We start from the raw sequence: 10721 nt of genomic DNA on the forward strand, positions 1-10721 counted from the left end.
TGTAGCGACAATTTGTCTTCTTTTTAAACCTAAAATTTGTTCAATAATGAAGTATTATCTATTAAAATGTACAACAGTAATAGACCGTAAACTAGTACAACTTGAATGTAATGTTGATTTTCTCCTACTGATAAAATTCAAATAAGAACACATGCCTTATAAGGTCTGTAAGATCTTCTTTATCTTACTACACAGCTTACTTTCGGCCTCCACATAATTGTGCACATGGATCAGTAGAAAGACAACTGGTCTATCCCCAGATATTTGTTCGTAGCCTCCTATGCACCGAATATATACCATACATGCTCCACAACACCACGCTGTGATGAAAAAATCCTTAACTGTTTTCAGGTAAAAGCTGCCTTAAACATTTTTTCGATGGACTATTATTAAGAATGATTACTGGCGTTAAACACGACCTTATTCTATTTAAATTATATTGGGGACAAAAGAGTGGGAGCATCCTTCTTGTAAATTGATGGACGCATAAATCTACGTGCTGTTCGTTGCTTTTGGGGGGTATTCGCTAAACAGGGGTTGGTGAATTGCTTCGAACAGATTTAAAAATATCGACCCATACGATCCATCAATATAACCCCACCGAATTAAAAAATCTATCACGATCGGTACTGATGTTGGCTTGAACTTTGTTGGATCGCAAATTACTTCAATTAATGCGCCAAGTTCGTTATTGCTGGCAAGGGGCATCTGGATAAACTCGTCCACTTCACCGTCCAGTGGTTGCGGCTCGTGATCGGCCGGAAGGCTCGCGTCGTAGCAGAACGAAATCTGTGAATAGAAATAAGCATATATAGAGAGAATAATGAACGTTTTTAGTATTTACAGGGGTAACGACGACGATACAGTAATTGCACAGATACAAAAAAGCCCTGCACGAACTTAAACCATGTTATTGTGATTCCATTCATCACGATTGAAAAAGGGATCATTGAGTTTAGTCTACCCATGTGATATATAACTTCAAACGTTGTGTGTTCTGAGGAGCATTTCAGTGTTTTTTTTTCATGTGAATTTATTTTTTTTTTACTTGACGTTCAATTCTGTGAGTCTTCAATTCACTGAGCTAGAGCCAACGCAGCCCTAATGTAGCACATCCTTACATCTGAAGTCTTTCTTTACCGTTTCAGCGTATTCTTTACGCCTTTTATTAATTATCTATAATATCTAATTTCATGTGTGTCGCTCGTTTGAATAATATACAGTGGTAATCAACACTCTAATAGTCACTGAATATATCGACCTACCTCAGGATGCACTCCGAGGTTGTCCTCATAGACGTACGTTACACAGCTAACGGGTTTAACGTAACGCCGAGACATTTCCTCTGGAAGAGAGGCTTCCTCTAGGCATTCTTTTTGCATACAATGCGAAGGGCTTTCGCCAGCGGCAAGACCTCCACTAACGTAAATGTCTAGTAAACTCGGGAAAAGCTCCTTTGCTTTAGACCTACAACAAACCAAATTATTGAACAGTACACAAAAAGCCACATATGGTTTAGTACTTTGCGTGTGTGTGGGTGCGAAGGTGTTTGTTGATTGTACAATTAAAAACCGTCAAAAATTATTATTACCATTATTAATACCATGACTACTTCTAATTTATCGTTATGTACACAGGTAATCAATTTTGTTAGACACAGCTGTGTGAAAGCGAGGCGCACATTATCACCTGCTTTAATAAAGCGTTGTCAATGGATGCCGGTCAGCGTCACATAAATTCAGTGGTCTGTCATCAACTGGAATCGCTTGTGCTCGATCCTATGCTAGTATCGATTATCGAAAGATAACGTTCCCTATTCGCGCAAGATATATAATGTGTGTTGCTGGCGGTGTTTGAAGCAGTAAGCCCTGGTCTTTTTCTGGAGGCGTTTGCGTATCGATGACAGTGACACGACGGAACTAACGTACCTTCTTTGAAACCAAATAAATTTCGGTCGACCCTCATCATCCACGACGAAGGCGTTGACATCGACCCCATAACGTTTTGTACCGAAGATAAATGTAGCAGCCCGTTCAATTTTAAATATTGGCGGGTCACCAAAGGAAGATGCCACCTCGTAAAGTTCGTCTCGCCAACCACGAAGACACGGAAAGACATCCTGAGTTCGTAGCTTTTTCAGCACTTCAGATAAGCCCTATTAAAAATAAAGGTAACACCACCTTTATCTTTTAAATATACGCAAAAGCTTACGTACGTCTTACGTAACAGCTCTATCATGACTTCTACTCCACAGACCGTAAATTGAACTGGAAACATTCATTTTCGTACATTCGTTTACATCTGTAGGATCAATTAGCTTGGTCAGTGGGTGATAACGGCCACGTTAACTAATTCTAATCGCCCCATTTTTTCTTGACACAGTAGTGGTAATAATAATGAACTATTGCGTATCTCCCATTTTACATTTACGTCGAGTTTATTACAAACTATTTTCGTCGCCATCAGCCAATGGAGACTGGAGAGGTATATGCCTGACACTGGCTCTTTGCTGCACCGCACTGAAGAGTCAAACTAACACAACGAAAACCGTGTGTATGTCTCTGTCAGATTCAACGGTAATTCCTGATAGGACCTGCCAAACGTCCTGGGTCCAATGCTCTACATTTCGAAAGTTGGATTTAAATAACATAAAAATTAATTACTTTCACCATTATCAGTGTTCTATACATGCGCCCTCAAAACTTTAGTAAAATTCGAAAGGAAAATTGGTATTCTATTGCGAGCTGGTTAAACAGCCGCCGTAGAACGATGAATGCGGTCGGCAATCCAACGCAACTCGTTGAAACGTAACGTGGACTTTAGGCATAAAGCAACATCGCAACGTTCGATTCGACGTTACTTTAGGACTCGGAAAAATCTGACCGACGTCCACTTTGCGCTATCAAGTTAGCGGCCGAAGGGCAAGCGATTCATGATGAGTAGCAGAAGGTGAAAAATGGGTCGATCAATGAACCGCATCTATCGACGCTCTCTTCTTTCGTTGGAAAAATTATTTCTTCAGATTTCTCAGATATGTGAAATAACCCAAAAAACAAAATAACCTTCTAACCAACCTAATGCATTGAAGTTCATGAATTTTACAATAAAATTCGTAAAACGCAACTCTATCTACCAGAATAACTGTCACTGATAATAAGTTTAAATCAAAAAGGACCAACGAACCCTAGTGATTTCTGGTTCAGTTTTCCACCGGCAGAGGTGAATTTCTAACCCTCTCTGCTCGAAGGTGTCCGGCGCATGATGTTTTAATAGCTGCCATTCTCCTGGTCGGATAACTCCGACGATACGACCGTTTACGACGAATTTAAAACTGGTTGAGATAGACGTATTTTTCAGGCAGAACATCTTAACCAACTTAGATAATTTCACCAGTGGGTTCATGATAAGGTCAGAGTCGGAATCGCCCTTAAAACAACAATTTTCATAGTTAGTATAAAGAGCTAGCTCACGAAAACATGCAGGATAGAAGATCTTAACAAAAACTGGTTGAAAATAAAGTAACTGAAATATACCTAGAATAAGATAATTAGTAAAACGTAGTTTATCTTTTGGTATGTTTGGTTAATCAACGTGCGAGACACCACTACGCACCCAGAACAGAAACTTGGAAAAGAAAGCAAAATCAAACTATTTTGTTAATTTTTTAGACGAGCTCTGCAGAAGCCAGGTTCAATGCTTACCTTCATTGAACGAATAGTGTATAAAAAGCGATTATATTCGTCACAAGCGTTCCGAAGTATAACGGGCTACCCCTGACAACAAAGCGTCATGCTGAGAGATCCATTTCTGTCAGGTAATGGACCATTTAAGGGACAATAGTCTTACCGCACAGCGAAGTCAGTTTTTTCATAAGGCAGCAGCCAATAATCAAGACACTATTATACGCAAAGTTCTAGGGAGACTATCCTAGTAAATAAAAGCAGTGATATATTTTATTAAATAGGCCGAAATTATTTGTCGGATAAGCCTGCAAAGTCCGCATTTTTTGAGTGAATTTTGACGTGTAGCTTTCATTCGTAATATTACCGGTAAGGCTTTGCTAGATAAGTAAGAAATTCTTTAATTATTCGTCCAGAGGTTGTATGCCAAAACGTTTCAATTGTTCCTAGAATTCAGTAGAACTGAAAGCACTTCGTTGCGGCTGGCAGCCGGATACTAAGGCTTGACGTAGCTGGATCGGACTTCCTAAAGCCCTCTCGTTCTCATCTTAATTTGAGCAGTAAGGTACGATTTTCAAATAAAATAATTCAAGTTCGATTTTTAGGTTGAAAAACTTCTCGATGAATGATTTTTAAATAACTACACTACGATACCAGGGGCTCACTATGTATACAATAAAGAAACAGCTATACGAACCCCCCTCCTTCCAGCACTTGACAATGTGCATGTATGTGCAGCATTATTATTCTTAGGCAGTTTTTAGTACGTGTTCTGTACATAGCCTCTCGTATGTATACGGTATATGGAAAGCGTATAGCATATAGGAAAATATTTTCTTCAGACCAGTGAAGAACCGGGCAGAATTCTATCATAACTGTGCAACATAGTTTAATCCTGACGTATTTACCTTTTGAGAGCTTTGACTCGCACTTGGTTGTTCGCAAATCTCCCCAGCCATTTGCTTCGACACCGCTCCACAACTCAAAATCAGCAGGAACTAGCGCGGCCTTTGTTGTGACATAGAACAATGACAACGCAGATGAATGCCACTATCAGCTGTTTCAAAATCAGTTTTCCACTGCTTCGCCTCAACATTCACATCATTGACAAGCCTCAACAGCTCGGATCGCGTGCACTGTCGGCTTGTAGACTGCTGTTACTAGCCGGATGAATTGGGGGCCTGTTTTTCTTTTAGTCTCACAGAGAGTAACGTTCTTTCTGCTCGCTGTGCCGCGCAGGTGGAGTTGCAGGTTTCAATGGCCCTCTCCCATTAGTAAACACTAGGGCTGAGACAGAGAAGTATCGTGACGATTCAACGACGTCCGCAGCGTTAACGCTGGTGGAACTGTAGGGGCATCGTCCATGAAAATATATCGCATCATGCTGGCTAAGCATAGGTTGTCCCCTAAACGAATGCTAAGCAGTGGCTAATTAGTAATAGCACTCGCTAAACGAGCCCGAGCTTACAGAATAGGGGTCGGTTAGAGAGAAGGTGCGTTTTATTCATGGGTAGCGATAGAATCGGTTAGGGAAGGTCGATACTAAAATAAATAGCTTAGTTAAAAAAAAAAGATTTGATTGTGTATGATTAGTTGCTAGAGAAAAAATCATATACACTATTATTTATTATTATATTATATTATGATTATACATATACACTACAATTTCGTTATGCAGCGCTGAACATTTGCCAAACAGTAAAGGTAAAAAGTGGCGCGGCTTTAACAAACTTAAGGTAAAGGCTTTTGCTCCACCATAAATAATATATATATCATTGCAGTTGTCCCAATGATGCCGTAGAGGACTTAGAGCAGGTAAATATAACCCTTTCGAGACGCAATCGTCGACAAAAGGCCACTCATAATGGCCTATGTTAAGCTCATGTGCTGAATCCAAAAAAGTAGCATTGGTAAACAGCTGGTTCCATGGCTGTTTAGTTGCTGGTTCAAGGTTGACGACGCAAGGCGCATATTGCTCTCACCAAATATAAAAATACGAGTAAACTTTTATTCTAAATCGAATAATACGATCTTTATATATTTTATATACGGACTAGAATATTTACCAGATATACACAAGGTTATTTGTCTGTTGGAAACTTGCGCAAATGTCGATATAGAATGGCACTTCGATAAACACCGCTAGCGTATTCATTAAAATAAATTTGTCATCCAATATCAAGCATATGGCTGCGGTTTTCCCACACTTGTTTCGTAAAACATATTTAACTTTACCAATCTCTCCTTCTCTCTGACTGAAAAATGGCAGTGTTTATTTATTATAGAGTATCCTTTATAATTTCTGTTGAATGGTATAATTTTATGTGCGTTATATTCTGGTTGACCACCTTGCGCTCTAATTAAAGCTAGCCAACATATAGAATCCTTAGTGCAGGAGATGTGGCAAGCAATAGGCTCTGCATGCATTATATTATAATTGTTAGTTCTACTCGTGTAGTCCGCTATAGACTTAGTACGGTACCGTAGTCTTTCGTGCTAGAATTGGCCCTAATCGTCGCCGATACCGGTACATAGAGTACGTATGAAACCGTATTGTTTTCTGCTGTACCTTGATACTCAATGATCATTCTCCAAATCAAAGCTCCGGGGTAAAAAGGTAGCAGCGTTTATGTTTCAGGAGTCTACCCCACGAGAGAGAGGAGAGAAAGGGATACACAAACTTTAACTGGCATGGGGTATAAGGACATGCCAACCTTGTGGATGGCATACCAACGTTGTTGGTGTCATGCCAACGTTGCAGGTCACACCCACATACGAGTGAGCTATGCCCTGCATCGTAGCGGATTTCTGCCGCCAACCGTTGCAAATTTTTGCACAAATCTAAGCAAAATTCTCCAACAATCGACGTACAAGTAAAAGATAGCGCCAGTGAAACAAAGGTTAGTTTTTAAATGTATGTAGTCCTGAAACGTATTCTCTAGAAGATCGGCTATTAGTGCGCTTCGTGTAAGTGATAAATAGCAGTAAATAGGTAGCAATAAAAAATTATGGTAACGACAAATTCGATTTGAAGTTCTGATACCTGTACACAAGTTTGCACCAGGTGCCTGATGATACATTTTGCGGTGCACACATTAAGCTACTGGCATTTACATTTGCAGTACATATTGCGTTTTTTTTAAAGGTCATCCTTATAGGTTTACAATGTTTAGTTACGGAAAACCTATCACCATGACCGTTGTAGGTGTACAAAGTAATACTTATAAAATTAATGACGAAACGACGTTAGGTGGCTTTTGATTGGACCTTTGTTCGTCGCTTAAAAGCGCTGTGCTAAGGAAATTATAATTTTCATAAGTCCAAGGTAAACTAGAATACCGCAATTTAGAAAAAATGCTTCGTAAGTTTGCCACCAGGGCTACAGTGGTGCTTCGAATATTATGAATTTTTGCCGCTCCTACTGCTGTCCTTGAATCAAGTTGAATAGTAAAATGATCATTCTTTAGTGAATGCAGTGCGATGCGTGCCACACAGGGTTCTCATTCAGCGGCTAAAGGTATTAGCCCCGTTTTTGTAGTGTCATTCTATGCAGTGGCAGAATAGAAGTAATCGTTCTCTCTAATTTACGTTCTGAAAGAGTCAGCAGTCACTGAAATGAAAATGGCGGAATTATCTAGCTACCGTTGCTATTCCGTGACTTGCTGTTTACATGTTAATTCCGAAAGGTTTCGTTTATGCCTGCTCAATGGCGGCTTATATGGCGGTGGAGCGAAAATGCAGTAACTAGATAATGCTCGTGCTGATAGGTTACATTCCGCTCTGTTATGCCTTGTGCTGTTGCTATAGTTTCAGTCAGGTCATCCGATCGGTAATGCGGTTTTTAGATAGGTCTGTTACAGTAAAGGGTGCAACATTAGTTTTCTGCCGGTTCACGAGAATTCACGTTTCTCTAAGTTGACTAAGACCGCCTGACCAAAGTGTCAATCCTAACTGGTATCCGAACGGTAGCGAACAGTGGCGAAATAGAATTTACAGATGATGCCCTCGGGTGCAATCAACGAATGGGAATTGCGCACTGCTCACCGCTGCGCATCGGCAAGATGTTATCTAGTCACAAGGTGAAAAAGCTTATATAAAGCGCCTACTAATATGATTTGTATGCGTTCATCTGTGTGATTGTATGATTAAACCTTTTACTTTTGTTTAGGAGCAAAGTTATAAATACGAAAATGGATAACCTGGCCGACCCAATAGTTACTGAAGAGGAAACTCAGGAGGAGCAATTAGATGAAAGTGAAACAACATCACCCTCTCCTGGAATACCTCCTGGTTGTGGTAACCCGAATCCCAGAGAGGAGGAAACTCAAGAGGGGCAATTATCAAGTAACACAAGCATTGTTGACAGCGATTCTTCCCGAAGCGCAACAGCAGAAGAATCGAAAGACACTTATGCGGATTGCCTAGGCACCGATGAGGTTAGCGATTTCAGAAAAATTGACCAACGGCAACTCTACGACACAGATTTGGATGATCCCTCAAATGATCTAATAAATGATCTAGCCCCGCAGCTAATTCAAGGAAACCTGCTGCGTTGCATCGAAATCAACCAGGCAAGTCCTACAGCTGGTTGTCCGACCTGCTCTATTTTTCCTGGAATTAAAAGAGAAACAGCGGCGCCGATGGGGAGCGATTATTTACCAGCGGTTCGAGAATTCGTGAACGAAGAGCAGCCAGTTATACCAAAAGCTCAGGGATTGCTTTACGAGGATCACTGCGAACCAGTAACTGAAGCGATCATCACCGAAGATTCAGAATTGCCGACTGATGATAAAGCTAAAGAAAATTGTTCTGATCAAACTCTCTTTGCTCAGCAAGCCGAAAAAGAAGTGTCGGTATTGATGAGAAGATCGAGCGAGAGATTCACTGAACTACCGACGTTTGCTGATAGAACTGGTACGTATTTTAATGGTATTTGTGCGTTTTTTTTCATTGCACACGGCATGCCAGTCAAACAAACGTCTATAAGTACGTATATTTCAAAGAATGTTTTATGTTCTTTCATTAAAAAAATACTAAATTACATTATTTAATACTGATTGTGTTCGTTATTAACGGTTTATGGCAAGCATTCCGTTGCGTTAGTTTTCTGCATCTATTTTTTTAAGGTTATCGATTCTCACTTGTGTTTATAATATTTGATTGACCATTTCCCGTATCCAATAAACGGACTGATCACGGTTAATGTTCCTCATAGTTAATAAAAATAATACTAATTATTATTAATATATCAGGGCCTAGTATTGTCTCAGTTTGGCGTAACCAAAAGAATAATTTCATATTAGTAAGAAGATTACAGAAATATGTAAGTAATAATAATAATAATAAGTAAAGTAATAGACAAGTAAATAGTTATTTGATTTGTGTCATCTGTCGATTTCAGCTAGCCTTGACAGCTTTTTATTTATTAGTATACTGTATAATTACCTACTGTTTTTTTCAGCTGTCTTTGAAGAAACAGTGACTGTTTCCTTGGGTGAGCTCACGCTAAGTACAGAACAAGTCACAATATAATGACCATCACTTAAAGGGGTTGACAAAAAAGATAACTGAAAAATTTAAATTTTACGTTAACACAGTCAGGCAGTAGCTCAATCAGAAACCGTTTTCCTACGAATCTCGTACCTGCTTAGAAGCTTACGAACAGCTCGAAACAAAGTGTATCGTAAATTGACAAACCCTCCTCAGCAGAACATCCAACAAAGAGTTGAAGGTACCACAATATATAGGATGATTCGAAAGTCTATTTGCGTTTATAAGAAGTAGGTTGGCTATTATTATTATGTTTGCTGTCAATTACATTATGAAGAAAATAGGCTAACAATTAGGCCGTCTGTGCGTGTATATTTTAGTCCTTAGTCTCCCTTTACCCTTCAACGGCTCCTGTTAGTCTACCTTCTTGTAAAGGTGTGACTCCTTTCGATTAATTATGACTTCATAAGTCATAATTAATCGAAGCAATTAATTAGCAATCGGTCCTGCAATATTATTTAGCATGCAAGTGTTAGTTGAACTTACAGGGTTGAGCCCCCTCTATTTTTCTCACACGCCTAATTAGCGGAAGGTAATCAACTAAAGTGAAATGTTTTTATGGTGCACAAAAAAAAATGTGCGACAACTAAAGACAAGCACCTTAGTAGAAATGTGTAATGCTGCACTGAAATGTTTTTTCTATTGTAATCTAACCTGCAATCTAAAGCAATGTTGCAAACTAAGTGTGATTTCGCGCGCAATGACAACCACGTTTTGTGCTTAGTGGTCTTTGTTTTTGTCGTATATCCTTTGCTAAGAGCTAGGAAAAAGCTATAAAAATTTCGACCTCTGGAAAAACTTTCTTCAAAACTATTCTAATTTTACAATGTGCAATACGCATTATTCCAGTAGAGAGCGATCCGGGTCTCCATATCGGCATAATGTGGACCGTGATCGTAATGACGTGATCCGTTCATTTCTCCAGAAGCGGACGCGGCAAAAGCGAAACCTAAACACAGTTGTTCAAGACTTAGTCCATATTTCACTACTGCTACAGCTTCTGAATATTCCATGCAAAAAAAACATCTCCGTTGGACCTGGCATTTAGGAGATACAACTATTGCGTAGACCTACTCTGCAGATTTAGTGCTTTGATTGTGCATTCGATATGACAATTGCACATTTCCTCTTGGATGGCACTTTCCATTACAAAATTAACTGTATCTACGCCCGGCCTCAACCCTGAAAAATTTTGCATGTCTCTAACTAAAACTAGTAGATAATCATCGTATTCATCAAAGACACACACTTATAAGGTACTTAACAAGAAGGTTCGTTTAAGTGCTATGTCAGGCAATGCTTTAGCATTACATCAGGCAGATTTAATGCACCTATTGAGGTTCCCCTTTGAGGATACCATAATTATCGGGTATTATTGCTTTTCAATGTTCCAACATTGGCAAATCGTATAAAACAATTTTCTGCAAAGCACCGCATATTATACAATAAGAAAATGCGTAACATTGAAGTTTAATTCCGAAATACGAAAAT

The 10721-nt window shown here is 39.3% G+C and overlaps 2 protein-coding genes across 4 annotated transcripts; one reads left to right on the top strand and one right to left on the bottom strand.

Moving 5' to 3' along the window:
- Positions 1-156: 156 nt before the first annotated feature.
- LOC111267888 (uncharacterized) lies at positions 157-4884 on the bottom strand. Of its 2 annotated transcripts, XM_022846450.2 has the most exons (5): positions 4589-4884; positions 3184-3426; positions 1929-2155; positions 1266-1467; positions 157-789 (listed from the first exon to the last, which is right to left on the bottom strand). In XM_022846450.2, the coding sequence occupies exons 1-5, from the start codon at positions 4637-4639 to the stop codon at positions 493-495; spliced, it is 1020 nt and encodes a 339-aa protein (XP_022702185.1). In that variant the 5' UTR covers positions 4640-4884; the 3' UTR covers positions 157-492. The 2 variants fall into 2 exon arrangements, with proteins under 2 accessions (XP_022702185.1, XP_022702186.1); XM_022846451.2 differs by lacking the exon at positions 3184-3426.
- Positions 4885-7406: 2522 nt separating this feature from the next.
- On the top strand, positions 7407-10715 carry LOC111267895 (uncharacterized). Of its 2 annotated transcripts, XM_022846466.2 has the most exons (3): positions 7408-7759; positions 7849-8594; positions 9142-10715. In XM_022846466.2, exons 1-3 carry the CDS (start codon positions 7677-7679, stop codon positions 9210-9212), a joined length of 900 nt encoding a protein of 299 aa, XP_022702201.1. In that variant the 5' UTR covers positions 7408-7676; the 3' UTR covers positions 9213-10715. The 2 variants fall into 2 exon arrangements, with proteins under 2 accessions (XP_022702200.1, XP_022702201.1); XM_022846465.2 differs by lacking the exon at positions 9142-10715 and having other exon boundaries at positions 7407-7759; positions 7849-9126.
- Positions 10716-10721: the final 6 nt, after the last annotated feature.

The sequence above is a fragment of the Varroa jacobsoni genome, unplaced genomic scaffold (genome assembly GCF_002532875.2).
Source record: "Varroa jacobsoni isolate VJ856 unplaced genomic scaffold, vjacob_1.0 scaffold_1236, whole genome shotgun sequence".
Taxonomy (NCBI): domain Eukaryota; kingdom Metazoa; phylum Arthropoda; class Arachnida; order Mesostigmata; family Varroidae; genus Varroa; species Varroa jacobsoni.

Coding starts and splice junctions, on each gene's coding strand:
- LOC111267888 (XM_022846450.2), bottom strand. CDS start 4,639: ATGGCTGGGGAGATTTGCGAACAACCAAGTGCGAGTCAAAGCTCTCAA. Junction 2,156..3,183: donor CTGAACCAGAAATCACTAGG/GTTCGTTGGTCC, acceptor TATTTTTAATAG/GGCTTATCTGAAGTGCTGAA. Junction 790..1,265: donor ACCTCGGAGTGCATCCTGAG/GTAGGTCGATAT, acceptor TTCTATTCACAG/ATTTCGTTCTGCTACGACGC.
- LOC111267895 (XM_022846465.2), top strand. CDS start 7,677: ATGATGCCCTCGGGTGCAATCAACGAATGGGAATTGCGCACTGCTCAC. Junction 7,760..7,848: donor AGATGTTATCTAGTCACAAG/GTGAAAAAGCTT, acceptor ACTTTTGTTTAG/GAGCAAAGTTATAAATACGA.